Source organism: Rhodamnia argentea, chromosome 3 (assembly GCF_020921035.1).
Source record: "Rhodamnia argentea isolate NSW1041297 chromosome 3, ASM2092103v1, whole genome shotgun sequence".
Taxonomy (NCBI): Eukaryota; Viridiplantae; Streptophyta; class Magnoliopsida; order Myrtales; family Myrtaceae; genus Rhodamnia; species Rhodamnia argentea.
The window spans coordinates 32,844,400-32,864,727 of record NC_063152.1 but is presented as its reverse complement, the minus strand read 5'-3'; the positions used below and the strand labels follow the sequence as shown (position 1 = coordinate 32,864,727).

General features: G+C 40.2%; 1 protein-coding gene across 1 annotated transcript; it reads left to right on the top strand.

Annotated features, from left to right (window-relative positions):
• The first annotated feature begins 1,601 nt into the window (after positions 1 to 1,601).
• On the top strand, positions 1,602 to 14,503 carry LOC115733964 (putative disease resistance protein At1g50180). Its single transcript, XM_048275963.1, has 2 exons — positions 1,602 to 2,683; positions 13,587 to 14,503. The coding sequence occupies exons 1-2, from the start codon at positions 1,672 to 1,674 to the stop codon at positions 14,501 to 14,503; spliced, it is 1,929 nt and encodes a 642-aa protein (XP_048131920.1). The 5' UTR covers positions 1,602 to 1,671.
• Positions 14,504 to 20,328: the final 5,825 nt, after the last annotated feature.

Genomic DNA, 20,328 nt, shown 5'->3' with positions numbered 1-20,328 from the left:
CAGCGAATGCTTGAGACGTATATAGACAATGTACTACATAAGTTAGAGCAGGTCTATATAGAAAATGTACGAAACGGAATGTTTTACGCCCCGCATCATCCGACTTCCTAATGAGTCCATTCATGACTGTCACTTGGCATCATAGAATCCCTAAAAAAATGTCCGGCGAGTGCAAACTGAGTTAGGAATGTGATAGAACGACCCTGTGTAGGCTGATGAATGAGAGCAGCCCATCCTTGAATTTTACACCAAGTTGGACAAATTTTGTTGAAGAATTAAACTGAATTCATTAGCAAGCAAATTAAGATGCAACTCCAGTGAATGATTAGGGCGACAAAGGACAAAGACTTGGTAGCTAGACTTCTCAAGTTATTCTTCCTAGCAATCATATATTGCCTTTAACAACAAAGCAACATATTCGTGATTGCTGTCAAAGCAAACTCATGATTCGTTCTTCACACAAGAAAGCATTTATACCTTCTTAGATTGCTGTCATAATCCTTTGATAACTTTAATTACATTCTTCTCCCTGTGGAGAGAATATATACCTGTAAACCTCTCCATAACTCCATTCTTTTCTGCTTGGGGAGATTTTTCTCTTGTGTCGGTGGATATAGAATTTGCTAAGTAGTTATTCCTTTCCTCTCTTCTTCCCAACTTGCAGGCCTATATATCCACAGCTTGTTCACGCCTCAGAAGTGAATTCTCAAGTCATTCTCAATCATAAGCTCCACCGATAATAGTCAAGTAGTGGATACCAATCACATTCTTCTACCAGCGGAAAGAAAATATACCTGTAAACTTCTCCATTGCTCCAATTTTTTTTTTTCTCTTGGGATGATTTTCTCGTGTTGGCGAATATAGAATATGGTTTGGGTAAGCCCATAGAGTTGTTTCAGGATATGGCCTTTTGGATATCTCTCTTTTCTTTTGTTACGGAAATGCTAGTGAGCTGAAATTAGGGTCGGGAATGTGTTGTCGTAGATAAAAAGGGAAAAGAGCAGGTAATGTCAGCTTCATATTCGTTGCAGGTGCTTGGTGAAGGTGAAGTTCCATTTCGTCAGAGCCTCCACGATGCTGCATTTGGGGAATGAAGAAGATCTCTAGGGATTGCGAGAGATGCGAGAGGGACGGCACTTTTGATAGCTTGAATAGTCATGGCAGAGATGAATTATTAATATGAGCGCAAAACGAGCTTGAAAGCTTCTTGTGGAAGACTGATGATGACAGCATTTTGTTCCGCTTTTGTTCACCGTGCAATCAAGACAAACTCACCATGAGTAAGCCTTTAACAAGAAAGTATTATTCTTGATTGCTGTCAAAGCAAATTCAGTTTTGTCCTTCAAACAAGAAAGCCTTCACACCATCTTGGATTGCTGTCATAACCCTTTTGATAACTTTAATTACATTCTTCTCCCTGCGGAGAGAATAAATTCTTGTAAACTTCACCATTACTCCATTCTTTCTTCATGGGGTGATTTTCTTGCGTCGGTGGATATAGAATGTGTGTTATCAAAGTAATATGTAACTTTCTATCTACTTATTCTTGTCCTCTCTTCTTTGCAACACGCAGGCCTAATTAATCACGGCTTGTTAACGCATCAGAAGTGAATTCCTCAAGACATTCTCAATCATAAGCTCCACTGATCATAGTCAAGTAGTGCGATACCAATGGCCGAGTCTGTTGTTTCATCCATGGGGAAGACAATAGGAAAGCTGCTCATCGACGAGGCCAAATTCTTGTGGGGCGTGGAGGGCAAGGTCCAGGACCTGCAAAAGGAGCTGGAGCTGATTCAGGGCTTTCTGATGGACGCGGACGCGAGACCAGAGCACGAACAAGCTGTTGGAGTATGGGTGTCCCAACTCCGAGAAATTGCTTATGATGCCGAGGACGTCATAGAACGATACATCCTCAGAGTGGCGCAGAAGAAGGGACAAAACATCATCAAAGCTTATGCTTGCTTTGTGGCGAAGTGCGCGTGCTTGCAGGCTCATATGGTGGGGACAGAGATTGAGGGTTTAAAATCCAGAATCTCCAATCTTAGAATGAGCATGCAGGATCGCGGCATACGATCTGTGAATGAAGGCGAACGCAAACACAGGGGAGCTTCTATGTCGAGACGAACTTATGATCACATCAAGGAGGATTTTGTCGGGAGGGAAGATAGTATGAAGGAATTGGTGGAGGAGATGTTGAATGATAAAAAAAAGCAGGGAGTTATTTCTATATGGGGAATGGGTGGTTTGGGCAAAACCTCCCTCGCTAAGAAAGTCATTGCTCATGAAAAAGTGAAGAACAATTTTGATGGTATCGCTTGGGCTTGTATATCTCAAGAATACCACGTGAAAGATATCTTGATGGGAATTCTCATTAAGTTGATCCCTGATCAAAGACAGGAAGTTAAGGAGATGATAGATGACGAATTGTTTAAAGCTCTATACGAGATCCAACAAAAGAAAAGATGTATCGTGGTTCTTGACGATATTTGGACCAAAGAAGCATGGAACTGTCTTCGAGCCGCATTCCCGATGGATGACACGAGAAGCAAGCTATTGATAACAACCCGCAATAAAGAAGTAGCGGAATATATCAATCCTCGAGGTCTTGTCCATGAACTTCGGTGCTTATCGGACCAGGAGAGCTGGGATTTGTTGAAGAAGAGGGCGTTCCCTGAAACGAAAGGTAAGGCTTCTCTAAAGTTATTATCCTAACATACAGTAGCTCCAAGAGATTATATTGCCTGCTTGATTCCGATTTATGACGCTTCTGTTATTATTGCAGGATTAGTTATTGAACATTCTTCTGTCGGACCTAGAGTTGGCCAAGGTAGAGCTACAAGTCAAGTTGTAGAAGGTATCGAAAGACAACCAGAGATGGAGGGACAAATACCAATTACGTCATTCCTCAGTCTTGCCTTTCCGAAGCTTTAAAAATTTATGAATCTATAGTTGTTGACGCCTAAATTTTGATTAATCTATTTTTTGCATAAAAATTATAAAAAAATCATCTCACATATTTATTTTTAGCGTACATTGCATTGGCATATAATCGGGCAAGCAGAACACTTAATTTAGCATGCGTCTAGACTAGGCACGGGATGGAAAAATACACCGAGAAGATTTGAAACTTCAAGGACTGTATTGCAAATACTTAAAATTTCAGGGACTGTATTGCAAATACTTGGAACTTCGGGGACTGTATTGCAAATACCAAAAGAAGATGAAGAAGGGAAGATGATGAAGGGAAGATAATGAAAAGAAGATGAAGAAGGGAAGATGATGAAGGGAAGATAATAAAGGGAAGATGAAAATGGAAGGTGAAGAAATGAAGATGAAGAAGGGGGAAGAGGAGGAGAATTTTGGTGATAGAGAAGGTAGAGAGCTCTTGAGAAGAGTTTTAGAGGGGGGAGTGGAAGAGAATTGAGAGAGTTTTGAGAGAGTTTTTGAGAGGAATTTTTAGAGAAGAAAAAGAGAGTTATTGAGAAAAATCAGAAGAGAAAATTCGAGAGTGAAGAAAAGAGTTTTAGTCGAGCATCATCTTCGACGAGTCCCGACACATATTTCGCCTCTCGCCACCCAACAACGCCATTGCTTGCCATTTTCGACGACAGCCGCATTCTTCCAGCTCCGAGATCTTGAAGGGAACTATAACGTGTATGTGAGTAAGATTTTGTGTAATAGAAGGTAATCCTTTCCATCTCGATCTACAAAAATGTAATCGTTTGGTTTGAACATTTGTTTGTTTATTTTAGACATGCCACGTGTTCCAAATTTTAGCATTATTACATGTTAATTTATTTTTATAAATACTCGTGACTGGCTGTGTTTTCTTTCTTTCTAAATCACCCATGGTGTATATCGTACAAAGTTCAATGTTTTACACCCCCATAAAAAAGAAGAAAAAATCAAAAAAATTGCATCTTTGAATTTCAAGTAAAATCCATCAAAATTGCCAAATCAAATATTTTTTCATGAAAATGGTACCGAAAGGGCGTTAGAGTAATCTAGCGTAACCAAATCCCCGAATTCAAAATCTCCGGTTCGCGGAAATAAGATAGTTTTCTCCCGCTATTTTATTTAGGTTTCTAATCAACCTACCGAAAATGATTAGTGGCGACTCCAAATTCAAAACACGTTGCATGTTAATTATTTGAACCTTAAGTTGCGATTTGGTATGGACTTGGGAGAGTCCGAGTTAGGTTAGTTAATTAATTAACCTGATAATCCATTAGCCCGAAAATTAACCTGTTTATTTTTTTAGGTCGCGACAGCTTGGCGACTCACTTGGGGACCCAAAGAGGACTTAGGCCAGATAATTTCATGAAAAAGAAATCACTTGATTTGGTAAACTTTGGTTGAATTCTCATTCTTAGGTGTTAAATGTTTTTGCAGATTGGGAGTTATAAGGGGAGGAGTGATCGGCTAACCCTTTGTTTTGCGAGCTTGGTGAATTGGAATTGTGATTTAACTTTTGAATCATTGAAGCGGTGTTTGCCTTTAATTGTTGTGCATGATTTATCGTATTTGCACTACACCGCACACAACCCGTGATCGGACCCGGGTCACACTAATAGTTTTAAGATGGTATTTAGATGGTTCTTTAACCTTGGCGGTAAGGTTTCGCTAAAGGTTATCCCATTTGGATCCCGAAAATTTTTCCAAAAAATGGCTCAAGGGTCGTTCTCATACACGTGAGGCTACGATGCATGAGAATTGCCCTTGTCGACCGAACCAAGCCGAAGTGATTGGACCCAACTAGTCATGACTATTGTACGCGAGGTTGCGACTAGTCATGATGACTGCGCGCGAGGCTGCGACATGTCGTTTCGTTCATCATTTCACTTTGCAGAAGCCTTTTGGATAGATAGAATAAGATTTAAACTCACAATTCATGCGCATGTCTTTGTGATTGGCATTTTCTTCGTATGAGAGGTAATTTCTTGTCTCTTGTACCCTGTTATCTCATTTTTATTTTGGGCCGGTCCATGGTTTAGGTTGATTGTTTAGAAGTTTCATTATCTTATTTCCAATTTCGCACTTTGCTTCCGTAGCTTTTACAATTTCATCAGTTGTCCTCAATTCTGATTTGGCTTATTCCTGTTGTGCGATTTTTACTAAATTCTACGATCGAGCTTTGAGTAAGTGCCAAACATGAAAGTTGTAGACCTATGTTTCAACTAATATCTTGCAAAATTTCAGAATTAAATTCATAATTTAAGATGGCCCTTCGTTTTTTCAACAACATGCGGTTATAACAGTTTTCTGAACGTGATTTTTTTGGAAAGACACATTAAACTGATTTGATCCGTGCATTTCTAGTATGATTGGCCAACATAAAAGTTGTTCATCACATTCTCAACTATAAGCTCGTAAAATTTGGACATGTTTTGATCAACGTGCGAATTAATACGAATTTTTTCGTAAAAGCGGACAAACTGAAAATTACATGTTTCAATCTTTTGGTCATAATCACTTTGTTCGTTTGAGTCTAGAGGGATGTCATGGGCTGGCTCGCTATTCTTGCTCCCTGTACTCATTTTGGGTTTGTTACTGCGTACAGGTAATTTATCACGGATCCTCCATATATTACTCGATCGATCGCGAAGAGGATGGCCAACATCAACGCTACCGTCAGTGCTGCCCCGCACGAGAAACTTGGCTCCTTGACCAAGCGCTTTGAAGGGATGATGTCCCAAAAGACGGAAGAAATGATGGCCGCCTTCACCGCCAAACTTCAATCATCCGCCGCCAGCCCGCCGCTTCCTGCTCTAGTTCCTCCTACGGACAACTTCGATAAAGCCCCGGAAGCTACTCCCTATCCGACAATGCCACTAGATGATGTGATCATCACGGGCGTGAGCTCGAGCACGCCGCCCATAGTCCCAATCCCTCAAGCCAGCCCCGTGGCCCCCGGATTAAATGGTGATGCGGCCAAGCTGTTGGCCCAAATGGAACAGAGGATCCGAGAGGTTGAGGGGACTCACAACATACCCCAGATTGACTTGTCTATCTTTTCAAAGGTCACAATGCCGGAGAAATTCAAGATGCCCGACTTCGAGAAGTATGATGGGACTTCCAACCCGGTTCAGCACGTCCGGATGTACCAGGCAAGAATGAATAAGCATGCGACCAACGGCCCTCTAATGGTTCAGACTTTCCAGGCTAGTTTAAAAGAAGCTGCCATGAGATGGTATACGGACTACGAGATCTACCGGATGGATGATTGGGAAAAGGCAGCTAATGCTTTCATCAAACATTTTAGCTTTAACTTGGACGTGCTCACCACTAGAGAAGACCTTGAACAGCTTGAGATGAAGAAGGGAGAAACAATCAAGCAGTATGCCACCAGGTGGAGGAACGTGGCATCTCAATTGAAACCAGTCCCTCCCAAAAGGGAACTCATGAAATTGTTTGTTTCCACCCCGCCACCGCTTATGAGAACTCGAATTTTGGGATCCGCCGCTACGTCATTCAGCCATCTCATCGCAATGGCTGAAGAAATCGAGAACGGCATAAAGAAAGGTTGGTACGGTAATGTCGCCACGACGACTAAGAGGTTTGCGGTAAGAAAAGTGGAAGACGAGAGATGCTAAATTGCTGTCCTACCATGAGTATCTGGATGAACCGGTGGAGGAATTTAAGGATATCTCATTTGAGTATCTGTCCAGGACTCATAATCGATTCACCGATGCATTGGCTACCTTGTCTTCAATGTTACAAGTCGCCAATGGATTTGAGGTTGACCCACCGAAGATCGAGGTATTAAAAAAGACGGCATATTGTATGCCCGTAATCGATTAACCCGTTGACAATAACCAACGACCAACAAGTTTGTCATCATGGGGGATACATGAGGAGGGAAATAACTGCCTCGTTAGTAGAGAAAGCGGAAAGATTTGAAGAGGGAAATAACTGCCTCTTCCGTATGAGGGAGCGAAAAGATTTGAGGAGGGAAATAACTGCCTCGTTCGTAGAGAAAGCGAAAAGATTTGAGGGCTCCTCCATATCAGAAAAGAAAAAGATGACAGATTGAGTGAGAGATAAGAGTTATTACGGCTTGGAATCAAGGCGACCGGACCAAAGTTGATTGGAAGATCAATACCGGGAAAACCTACCGAGCAAAAGGTACCCGGCCACCTCCCAATCAAGAATACAGGCCATACCAACCTTCCGCTGGTGGTTCTAGCAGCAAACCGGTTGATCATCCCTACAAGTTTCCGAGCAACGGCGGAAGCTCAAGCTCAAGGAGTCAGATCGCTCACGGTGAAAACAAAGTGGGAAATCCGTCGCTAGTGTTAGCAAGTAACACTACCCAATTCGAGTATCAATCAGAAGATTACTTTGATGATGAGCTCACCACCTTGATCAACCGGTTCGGAGCTGAAGGACCTCCCGAGTTGTGATCCGAAGCAAGTGATTATAGATCCTTGAACAACGATCGTTGGTGTATGATCCAAGACAAAATCAGTCGATCATTGGAATGGCCAGCAAGAGAGGTGGAACCAATCTCGCATGAATACTTCTTTAATTCCATGTATAGTTCCCCTGCGTGGGATATTTTTTACTTTCTCGCTGTCTAGAATTTGTCTAGAGTTAAAGGGCGAATTTTCTCCTATCTTATCAAATGCGTAAGTTCCTTGTTAAGCTAGGCCCGTAGCAAATCAATTTGTGGACGACGCCCCTGAACGCCCGTAAAGAGAGATTCCGAATAGCCTTACTTGGGAGAATACGAGTAAAAGACCAAGCGGACTCAAAGATGGGTAACTCCGTATCGTCCCAATTGGCCCTCGATCATTTCAAACTCTAAATTATGCTTATTTTATTCTCGACAGGGGATTGCCAACTGTTTTGAGAACAATATAGCAAAAAGCGAACCAACCGTGGACGCCAACATCACCACGGCCTAGTGGTTGGGGGAATGACAGTGGTCCGAGGCATCCCGGGTTCGATCCCGGGATTTGGCATCAATGTACAAAGATTAATAAAAACCTTTTGCTTCGCGAGTTCAATGCCGATTGAAGCTCAGCCTAGATGGTTACAAAACCGGAGAGATAACATCCCGGACATACAATCCGATCCAGATGAATCGATCTTTTCAAATTCAAAGTTTGCAAGGAATACGTACAAGGGTAAAGCGGTATCGTTTCAACTCGTTTAGGACATGAGAACGTACATTGATACTTTCCCTTTTGATTTTTACGAGGGTCACCGCCTTTCCAGATAGGGAAGTATCCATTCTCCATGAAAAATTAATGAAATAAGAAATTCCTAGAGCCTTTGACAATCTCATGTCTCGAACCGGATAATGAAGTTTTGCAACTCATTTGCATGAGCGAGGGCAACTCCCGATCCACGCCCCTAAGAAGTTTCTTATGTGCTTGCGAATTCTGTCCACCAAGATAAAAAGTTGCTGCATTTTATATGCTCAAAAACACTCATACATTGCATAGTTTGCGCATGACTGTTCCTCATGTTTAATTTACCAACTCTGAATAAGGAACATGAACCGCATAAGATACATCGAATGTATGGAATGGGGCACGACAGGATGATGTAAGGCAATCCTTTCCCAAACACGTCCAATTTTTTCAAGCGAGATGAACGGTGGCAAAATTCCGCATTCCCCGAGGTAAAGAGTTTTCTCGCGAAAGGTACGATAACCGAAGTGACGGAGGCGTTCATTTCTCTATCATAAACACTACAAGTTATCCATTGATTACCCCTTTTGAGCGGTGGTTTCATTTCTTTACCCCTGTCAAGAACCACCCCACATCGGGGTCCAGACGGGTTAATTCCAGCAGCAACACGAGGTAAATGGTTAGAAATTTTCTTGCTCGGACTAACATTAATCTTCGGGTGTTTCTTTGCATTTATACTCGAATTTTAATTCAAGTGCCTTAGGATGATGAAGAGCATTCATTTCTCTATCCTATATACTTCATTCTTTGCGTAGCCCACTTGAGCCTGCAAATTCATTTCTTAAACCCCCGTTGGTGATCATTTGCTCATTCCAAAGACGAAGATAGCATTTTCCCAAGGATTAGAATTGGAGATGGTCGGGTCAACAGAGAATTCCCGAATGGACTCATTTCTTGTATGCTAGATTTTTTATGTTTACATAATTTTTCTTTGTAAATGTTTATGTTTGTTGTAATTCCTGGTTCAAAATCATGGGATTGTAAAAAAAAAGGAGAGGCAAACTCAGCTTAAAGGAGAAGGGCCCGCTCTAAAACAAAAAAAACAAAAAAAAAAAAGCAAAATAAAGAGATGTCGAAGAGCTCTCAAAGAAAAATGAAAAGAAATCTCTTCTCGAAAAAAAGAAGAAAAAAAAGAAAAATGAGAGTCGGGAGTAAGAAAAGCAAATGCCGATCTCATATGAAAATTTCAAGTATAGGAAAAGCAAAGTGCCTATCAAAAGTAAGGCCAATGCACATTCATTTGTAAAGTACTTCTGAATTTTGAATGTACATTTTTGCATGTTAAGTTGTAAATTCCATGTACATGTTTGCATTGTGTCTCTTGCAAATCCTTGACAGACACTTGTTGTGAAGAAGACTCCCCAAGAAATCAGTTTGCAAAGTGCAATTTTCAGTAGAAAACTACCATCCATCATTCAATGATGGTATTCTTTCCGAAGACATTTCCGGAAGACCAAGATCGGTGACTAGTCGGCGATGATCACCAACGTCAAGCCCCTTCTCATTTAATTTCTGAGCCAAAACGAGCCTTTTCGTTCCTCGCTCCCCAATCCTAGCCTACGTTATAACCCTCCAAAGTCTCTTCCGATTAGGGCACTTGAGTTAACGTAGAGTTAAATGATTTTAAGCATCACTCGAAGAGGTTCGAGCAAGATTATTTCTCTCTCATTTTTGCGGGGTTCTTGACTTGTAAATCCGGAGCAGATGATGAAGAAATTCATTTCAGCAGCTTTGACTCAACTAGAGTCCTCTTTGTAAACCTTTGACCTAGCCCTCATTACGGTCCTAATCAAGACCTCCAGATCGGCTCGGTCGTATCAATTGCGAGATTACTTGGATCCTTATTGAATGCGATGATGGAAAGATTGAGTGATTTCTCTTGAATCCTGCAGACAGGATAAATAGCTTTTCTCGAGAGTGAGAGAAAGCCCTTTCGGACCGAAGTCCCCCCATTCAGCTCACATTCGAGGTATTCGTAATGTGAGAACCTCCCTGGACAAAATTGGTAATGCAAACTTGACAGAATGGTTATGCATGAACCATAGTATGAGTGATTGCATTATACTCATTGTTGAATATGTTTGTGTGTGTTACCTCTGACATTCTATGATAGGTAATACATTCCCGATGTTCGAGTTCCCTCCCAAGGTCTCGAAATTCATCCAAGGATTATTGAATGAGCAAGTTTTGCTGGCAAATGCCTACCAGGTACGATATGAGCAATCTGTTTCGTTCCTTGATTAATCGTTTGGAGAACCCATGTAAGTTTTCTGAACCCCTTTTCAAATTAACAACTCTTCTCATGATAGTTGTTATGATTCAATTCAGGCAATATGCCCCTTTTGTACTTATCGATTCCATTTGATGGTGCTCCTATCAAATATTGTTCAATTCGGGCAATATGCCTCTCCCGTCAAGTCGTGTAGACATATGCACCGGCGATCTTGACATCTTATAAAATCATAACGACGTAGCTCTTATGGTTTCAATCTCGGGACGTGAAGACATATGCACCGGCGATCTTGACATCTTATCAAATCATAACGACGTAGCTCTTATGGTTTCAATCTCGGGACGTGAAGACATATGCACTGGCGATCTTGACATCTCATCAAATCATAACGACGTAACTCTTATGATTTCGGTTTCAGATCACGAAGACGTATGCACCGGTGATCTTGACCTTTAGTCGGCTCATAATGACATAGCTCTTATGATTTTCGGCTCCTTTATCAAATCATAAAGACATAAGCACCCATGATTTTGATCCAAACCAAATCATAACGACGTAACTCTTATGATTTTGGTTCCCCTTTATCGAATCATGAAGACATATGCACTGGCGATTTCGACATTTAATCAACTCACAACGACGTAGCTCTTGTGAACTTGATCTCTTTCCTTTCGACTCACAACGACGTAGCTCTTGTGATCTCAAACGACACACATATCTTGCGCTGTCTTGCATTAGGGAGAAGTCTCCGATAACGGATAAGGCACCGATACCTTAAAATCCTTGCATCCGCAAAAAGAAGCTTGGAAATTAAGAGAACCATTAGCTTACGAGAAATTTGGTAAAACAGGTATTCTTGTATGCGATCCATGTGCAGGTTTCTCTAACATGAAAAAGGGAAATTATGACACGTGTTATTTACAGTCTTGCATATCATGCATCACTTCATTACATAAAAAATGGGATTAAAACTCCCGCCAAAAAGTTCATCCATAATTTGCACTATCAAAATTTAGGATTCAATTTTGTCTTTGAGCGGAACCTCTACGAGCCTCCACTCAAAGAGGGGCAGCTGTTGACGCCTAAATTTTGATTAATCTATTTTTTGCATAAAAATTATAAAAAAATCATCTCACATATTTATTTTTAGCGTACATTGCATTGGCATATAATCGGGCAAGCGTAACACTTAATTTAGCATGCGTCTAGACTAGGCACGGGATGGAAAAATACACCGAGAAGATTTGAAACTTCAAGGACTGTATTGCAAATACTTAAAATTTCGAGGACCGTATTGCAAATACTTGGAACTTCGGGGACCGTATTGCAAATACCAAAAGAAGATGAAGAAGGGAAGATGATGAAGGGAAGATAATGAAAAGAAGATGAAGAAGGGAAGATGATGAAGGGAAGATAATAAAGGGAAGATGAAAATGGAAGGTGAAGAAATGAAGATGAAGAAGGGGGAAGAGGAGGAGAATTTTGGTGATAGAGAAGGTAGAGAGCTCTTGAGAAGAGTTTTAGAGGGGGGAGTGGAAGAGAATTGAGAGAGTTTTGAGAGAGTTTTTGAGAGGAATTTTTAGAGAAGAAAAAGAGAGTTATTGAGAAAAATCAGAAGAGAAAATTCGAGAGTGAAGAAAAGAGTTTTAGTCGAGCATCATCTTCGACGAGTCCCGACACATATTTCGCCTCTCGCCACCCAACAACGCCATTGCTTGCCATTTTCGACGACAGCCGCATTCTTCCAGCTCCGAGATCTTGAAGGGAACTATAACGTGTATGTGAGTAAGATTTTGTGTAATAGAAGGTAATCCTTTCCATCTCGATCTACAAAAATGTAATCGTTTGGTTTGAACATTTGTTTGTTTATTTTAGACATGCCACGTGTTCCAAATTTTAGCATTATTACATGTTAATTTATTTTTATAAATACTCGTGGATTGGCTGTGTTTTCTTTCTTTCTAAATCACCCATGGTGTATATCGTACAAAGTTCAATGTTTTACACCCCCATAAAAAAGAAGAAAAAATCAAAAAAATTGCATCTTTGAATTTCAAGTAAAATCCATCAAAATTGCCAAATCAAATATTTTTTCATGAAAATGGTACCGAAAGGGCGTTAGAGTAATCTAGCGTAACCAAATCCCCGAATTCAAAATCTCCGGTTCGCGGAAATAAGATAGTTTTCTCCCGCTATTTTATTTAGGTTTCTAATCAACCTACCGAAAATGATTAGTGGCGACTCCAAATTCAAAACACGTTGCATGTTAATTATTTGAACCTTAAGTTGCGATTTGGTATGGACTTGGGAGAGTCCGAGTTAGGTTAGTTAATTAATTAACCTGATAATCCATTAGCCCGAAAATTAACCTGTTTATTTTTTTAGGTCGCGACAATAGTTGCAGTGGAGTTCAAATGATCGATTGCCGAGTATTAGACACAATAATTTCAATATTTAGGGAATGAAAAGCCCCTTTTGTTTCTTAATAGCTAACAATCGTACCTCTAAACCAACATCCTAAAAACTTTGCTCCTCCTTTCCTCTGATGAGGATAAATATCGAGGAGACTTTTTATGGCCAACATAGTAAGCGATTTTCATGGGACTTATGAAATAATGTGAAGCCTAGCTATGTTACTTCTTCTATAGGCTTCATCTCAGGTCACCTTTTTTGACAATAAGATTTGGGACTGCTAGGAAAATCATGAGTCTTTATTCGAGAAAATATGATGACAACATGAAGATTTCACTAGAAGTAGCGCGGGAGATTAGTGGCACGCTCAAGTCACGTGATATTACTAGCACTCTTGAGCTATCTCTACGTTGTTTTCATTTTTCTTCATCAAGTAGGATTGTTGTTGTTATACATTTGCTTGAGTCACTCAATTCAAGCCACAAATAACAAAGATAATACATTTCATTTTCTAATTTAGGGTAGTTGATCTTTTAGACGTAGATGGAGGCATATGTAGAAGCTTTGTTGTGGTCTCCATAGTCTTTCCCTTACAAAAGCATAAATGATCCACGAAATACAAAGAACTATAGCATCTTACTTAAACATCTCAAGGTAGATATTCGTCCTTGATGTTATCCTTTTATGAAAATTGCATCTTCCTGTGATTGCTGAGTTGCAATTGGTTGCCTGTTGTTGTGCAGTAATCAATGAAGACATGAAGAGATTAGGACATGAGCTCCTTAAGAAGTGTGGAGGAATACCCTTGGCTATCATCGTGCTTGGTGGACTTCTGGCGGTCAACGGTGGACTTCTGGCGGTCGACGAGTGGGAGAAGGTTTACAAAAAGATTAATTTGCATTTTAGTGATAAGAGTGAATTATCAAAAGTGTTGGCCTTGAGCTATGATGATCTACCATGGCAACTAAAGCCATGCTTCCTACATTTGGGTAGCTTTCCAGAGGATGCAGAAATCCCCGCAACGAAGGTTCTTAACATGTGGATTGCTGAAGGCTTTGTGTTGCTGAATGCATATGAAGAAGAGAGTAAAACTCAAGTGGAAGATGTAGCGGAGCAATATTTAACGGAGTTGGTTAATAGAGGGATGGTTCAAGTACGATTCAACTTGAGTGGAAAGATCAAAACCTGCCACCTCCATGACCTGATGCGAGAATTATGCGTCTCCATGGCTATGCGAGAGAGTTTTCTAAGCATTCTTAACATTCAGCAGGACAATGAGACGGAGGATTGCTCTTCTCCGATGGCACCAAAAGTCGAGTCAACTTGCAAAATACGCAGGCTTTCTCTCAATATGCGCATGAGTGATAAAAGAAACATGATTCAGAGTCTAAAACAGATAGGAAGGGCTACGCTCCACCTACGAACTCTCATGTTCTTCGGATCTATGGAAGGGAAGTGGAAGATATGTCAACCTATTTTCACTAACTGTAAGTTTCTTAGAGTTCTGAAGCTAGAATATCTTTTCAATATGGAAGGAAAATTACCCAAATCAGTGGGAGACCTAGTCCATTTAAGATTCTTAAGTTTAGCAGGCAGTAGTTTTCAGGGTTTGCCGAAATCTATGGGGAATCTTGTATGCATGGAATTCTTGGACTTGTGAGTAATCGAAATGACGATACATGCAGTGCCGGATGTGCTATGGAAGCTGAGAAGGTTGAGACACCTCTATCTCCCCTATTCATTCCATGTCACTGGGAAACCCCATGGGTACCGGAAGAAGTTGCGATTGGGCACTTTAAAGAATCTTCGGACATTGAGAAACTTCTGTCTGGATAATTGTGATGTGAAGGATGTAGGCAAACCGACCAATCTGCAAAAACTGAAAGTCATTAATTCTAACGAGTCGGAGATATTTCCACAACTTGCTGAATTCAAGTTGAAAAATCTTCAATCCTCTTCTTTTGGCTTCCGAAGCTTTCGATCAATAAATGAAGGTGAATTGAGGAAAACCTCAAGTTATCCCTATTCCATGCAACTGTGCATATGGGGGGTAATAGAGAAATTACCGTAACATAAGTATCTACCCCAGCAATCGACGAAGCTGGTTTTATTTCACTCCGAACTCAAAGAAGATCCGATGCCAATATTGGAGAAATTGCGGCACTTGGTTGTTCTCCTGCTGGGGCATCATGCTTTTGTGGGAAAGGATATGGTTTGCACTGCAGGAGGCTTTCCGAAACTCAAGCATTTACTTCCGGGAGATTTGCCAAATTTGGAGGAGTGGAGGGTGGCTGAAGGAGCCATGCCTCATCTTTCTCGATTAGGGATCAGCAGATGTCCCAAATTGAAGGCGGTACCTCAACTTGAAGGAGTCTCCACGTATGACGGTGAGGAAGACGTGCTTCATGAGTATTGGAAGGCTTGTGGTTGAGGAATTCAGGTTAAGCGCACCACTTCAAAAATTAACTGGGCAGTTTTAATTAAGAAAGGATAGAGTAATTTATTTTATTTTGTGTTGACAATTTCAATTTGTTTCGACCAGGGTTTTTTTTTTTTTAATTTGCACAGCTGGCAATGGGAAGGGAACCGCTATTCTCTCTCCCTCCATTTATAACTTCTCCATGTCTTCTTTTGTTCGTTTCATTTTCCCTCGAGGACGAATCTGTCGTTTCTCTCACTGTCGAGAGATGTCGCGACTTTGCTCGTTGCAAAGACTGCGTATCTCTCCCGAGCGCCGTGAGGAGGTGGAGCGAATTCAATGACTCTCCAAGGACGCTGACGGGAGGCATACCAAGGAATAAGAGCCATCGCTTGGAGAGGAGAGAAGACCCGGGCATCTCATAGTGCTGGTCAGATGTTTGACGATATGTGCACATGAGTAGAAATTGCTGTGATTTATAGAAATCTGAAACGGCGTGTTGCCTTCGGCCTGTGCAATTGATTTCTTTGTATATTGAGTGCATTTTGCACGTCCCAGTCTCCTACATTTTCGTTTTTATCAGTATCCCTGCCTCCTCCATGTAAAAGGCTGCAAGATATATACTTAAAAGACTCTTTTATGTGTGCTTACATTACTTTTTCCCTTGGAACAACAACGATGAAATTGCTGGATGTAGCGAGAAAGCACCGTGATTATATGCCAATTAGCGATGCACAGCAAATGTTGCTCTTCTCCTGCGACCAAGAACTCGCGGTATAGATCGCGGAGGTAAATATTATGAGTGGATTTTGGCTTTGTCTGCCTGGAATTCTATTCTAGATTGATTAATTCCAAGGGTCTCATAAAATCTCTTCTAGTGAGTTGCTAATCTATGTCCATTTCAACTATTATGATTGTTTTTCTCCTTATGGGATCACGCTCTGATGTTAAACTTGCACTTACCACATCTAATGTGTCATTTTGCCCTTGCTGTCACTCTGCTGAGTTCAAACTTGGCAATTTGCTCAGTATGGAAACTTCGTGCTCGAAAAAGTGCTTCGTAGTGTGGGGAAGAATTTATCCACATTAAATATGTATTGTGGAGCCTGAACAATTGCATATGTTATCTGTTGGAATGCAAAACCAACCAGAGTGGTAGATTAAGAGCGAAGGAATCTGCGTCTTTGAAGGTAATTCCTTCCCTACAGCTAATCAATCAGACACTCAGTTGTGCAAGAGCGCCAGAGCGGATTGTTTAGGACCTACTGCAGTGCATGGCGATTTGCACACTTCGGAGATTTGTTATTTTGCGCTAATGGCATCTCATCCCTTTTGCCTATTTCGAGAAATTTGATATGCAATTATAGTAATCGTAACCATCACATTGTTGAATGCATTTTGCTCTTTTCCCCTTATGTTTTTTCCTACACTCCAGATTAAGCTCTGTGGACATGTGATTTTGCTTTCTGCATTTGCTGCATAAAACTCCCAAGACTGAGCAGAATCAATGAATCTGGGGTTTGCAATTTGGTAGAGTCTTGCACGATCCATGATGTAGGCTTTGCATGGTAAAATCGTGGCTAGATGCTATTGCCCCTTTGATAATTGATGTCCCCTTCGGAAAATTGTCAAAAAAATCTTAAATCTATTATATTTTTGCCGATTCAGTTATAAATCTTTTACATTAGTGCCAATTCAGTCCTAAAAAATCTTTTTTATGTCAATTTAGTCCTAAATCTTTTGTATTATGCCAATTCAGTCCATCCCTCGAACTTTGGCCAACTAGCGCTGAAGTGGACCTCGCCGGCAACCAACGAGTCAATTTTTAATAATATTTTAATATTTTTCATATTTTTGTATTACTTTTTTATATCTATTTTCTTATTTATTGTTTTTCTTCTTCCTTGCAAAGTCTTCCCGAGCTTTCGCATGCACCTTCTTGGATCACCGTCGACCTCCATCCTTGGCCGTCGTCGGCCACCGCCAACACCAAAATACCATCACCGGGCGAGGCCCATGGGCGATGGCGAGGCTTGGCCGTTGTCGAGCGAGGCCAAGCTTGCCCGACAACGACGACGACAGGACGCCATGGTTAGGCAAGGCCGACCTCGCCGAGCGATCGTGGCTCCATCTTGCCCAACGGTGGCAACGCCAGTGGTGGGCAAGACCTTGGCGGAGGAAGAAAATTTGAAGGAAGAAGATAAACAGAGGAAAAGGTCCAAAGGAAGAAGATGAACTAGGAAGAAGATTCGAGAAAGAAAATGAATCAGAAAAGGAAAGAAAATGAAAAAAGGAAAAAATATAAAAATATTATTAAAAATTATCTCATCAACGCCGACTATGATCCATGTCGACGTCGGCTATCATCCACGTCAACGTCGGTCGATCAAAGTTGGTCGGATGGACTAAATTGGTGTAAAAAAAAATTAGGACCGAATTGGCACAAATACAAAAGGTTTAAGATTGAATTGGCAAACTTAAAAGGTTTATGACTGAATTAATAAAATTGTAATAGATTTAGGACTTTTTCGAGAATTCCCTCCTACTAGGAAAGGACAATGACAGTCATCATTAATTTGCTTAATTGAGAAATCTTATGGATTCGGAAAGAACAAGAGGAGGAATTTAATGGGTGGGTGTCCAATAATGGTCCGCCTCTTCTAAATCATGGTGTTATGATGTATTAACTCCCTTATGTTAGGATGTGACCATCATCGACGAATCTCATCATAATGTTATGGTATGACAACGGACGCCCGATAAGAAATTCCCAACCACCCAAATGTTTTTATTTCTTAAAAATTATTTTCTTGTTTATTCCATTATTTTCAAAAGGCAAAAGAACACCAAAATTGATAAAACTCGTGTACGGCACTTACTTTAATGTCAAACTTTATTTTCGGATCACTTAAGTGTCAACTTTATGAAAAAATTATCATTTAAGTGCCAACTTCGATCCGTTTGGTCGGAAATTCGATGTTGCTTTTTTTTTTTTATAAATATCTAAAACTGACGTGACTCGCCAGCAAATCAGCAACAAAAAACCTAAAAGTTCAGAAAAATTTTAAAAAAATAAATTATTTAATTTAAATTTATATATAATCCAACAAATTTATAATTAAAAAAAACAGAGAGAAAGGCTGAAAATATCTGGCAAGGGCTGCGAGGATTGCAGAGTCCTCGCTACCACTAGTCTCCGGCCAATGGCCGGCACCCCCCACCGCAGGCGATTTTTAAGTCTAAAAGTTTTTGTGGACTGAATGTTTAAAAAATGTCACGTCCTATTAGAAACTTAATTAGAAATGCAAGAAAACAATTTAGCTGGAATTTATCCAATTTGGCAATTAAGTGATCTTTTTTTCTCCTACATTGCACTCCGGTGAAAAGTTTTGATACTGAAGTAAGTATCGTGCCTAAATTTTGACACTTTTGATATTCTTTTGCCTTTATCAAAATATCGTAAATTGTTTCTTTTCAAGTTGGCCCTCTGCTCCACAGTGCACTGTTTGTTTTCATCTTACCATGTAGTCTTACTCGGTCTTCAAGATGACAATATTAATAAAAAGTTCCAGATCGCCCGACTTCCTAAAAAAGTCTTTTGTATCTTATGCAAATTGATTATATCCAAAGCACAACTATCCATTGAAGATGCCATTTCACATTACTGGGTTACTAATTTCATTGCATGTGGCTATAGCTTGTCGTGATATGTAGAGGAGAACGAATAAGTAAGATATAACTTGGACATAATCATCCAACCTAGAGTGCAAAAATCCCGAATTTTATTAATTTCATTATATCCGCAATAAGAAGAGATTGAGAAATAGCATAAAAAATAAAGAGTCGGCTCCAGTCAAATAACAATAGCGGCGGCACTGCCACCGTCGCTGTGATAGAGCTTTGTATGCATATGCAAAAAAGTCCTGAAAAAGATCAAAACTGCGAAAAATGGAATTCAGAATATTTGAAATATTCTGGAAATTGTATTTGATTATTGAAGTTGTAGATCTTAAATTAGGGAGATTTATTTCCGTTGAAATTCAACACGTACGAAAGATCTATCGAATTCGTTTTCCATTAAAAAAAGATTTACAAATTAGTTCGATGCGTCAAGCCAATTTTGCCTTGATGTATATTAAGGGAGCATTATCAAAAAAGTCATAAACATATTATAACTGTGCCAATTCATCATAAACATTTTGCATTTTTGCTAATTCAATCCATCCGACTAATTTTAACCAAAAAGCGCTGACATGATGAGGCCGGTACTAACGTGGCACGGCCAAGGACAACTTTTAATAATATTTTAGGAAATTTTCAAACTTGTCTTTCTTTTTTTCCTTTGTTTTCTTCTACCTCCAGTAGGTCGCCAAACCTCGGGCGAAGCTCACCCTCGCCCACCACCAAAGTAGCACCAACACACAATGAGCAACGCTACACGACAGGTTGACACTTCATTTTTCAAAAAATAGAGAATTCTAATACGTTGTGACATGTTTTATATTAAATATATATTATTATAAATACAAGTGTATTAAATATACAAATATCAACAGTGAGTTTCTTTTCTTCTTCTTTTGTTAGGAAATTACGATTTTTTTTCTTTCCTGGCTGGGTATATTGGTTTTTGGGGTAGATATATGACTTAAGTATATATATATTTTTGAAAATTTTATATTTTGACTTCTAATTTATTGAAAATGCTTAAAATTGACCCTGTGAAAATCAAAATGGCATGCCAGGATGCGAGATTAGCCTATCGTTGGCATATCCGGAGTGTGGACCACGTGTCGGTAGCATGTCGAAGAGTGTCAAAGTGTCGAAGAGTGTCGGACACGACACGAAGGCTCTCAGAGAGTGTTGGTGCTTCCTAGCCGACCACTAGCGAGGGCGAGCCTCACCCAGATTTGGTGGGGTGCAATCCACTAGAGGAAGAAGAAAAGGAAGGAAAAGAAAGAAAAAGAAAAAGAAAAGAAAAACAAATAAATAAATAATTCGACAAAAAATTAAAATACTATTAAAAGTTGTCTATGTCAGCATCGGCAACGCCACGTCGCCGGTTTTCA

Coding starts and splice junctions, on each gene's coding strand:
- LOC115733964 (XM_048275963.1), top strand. CDS start 1,672: ATGGCCGAGTCTGTTGTTTCATCCATGGGGAAGACAATAGGAAAGCTG. Junction 2,684..13,586: donor GGCGTTCCCTGAAACGAAAG/GTAAGGCTTCTC, acceptor GTTGTTGTGCAG/TAATCAATGAAGACATGAAG.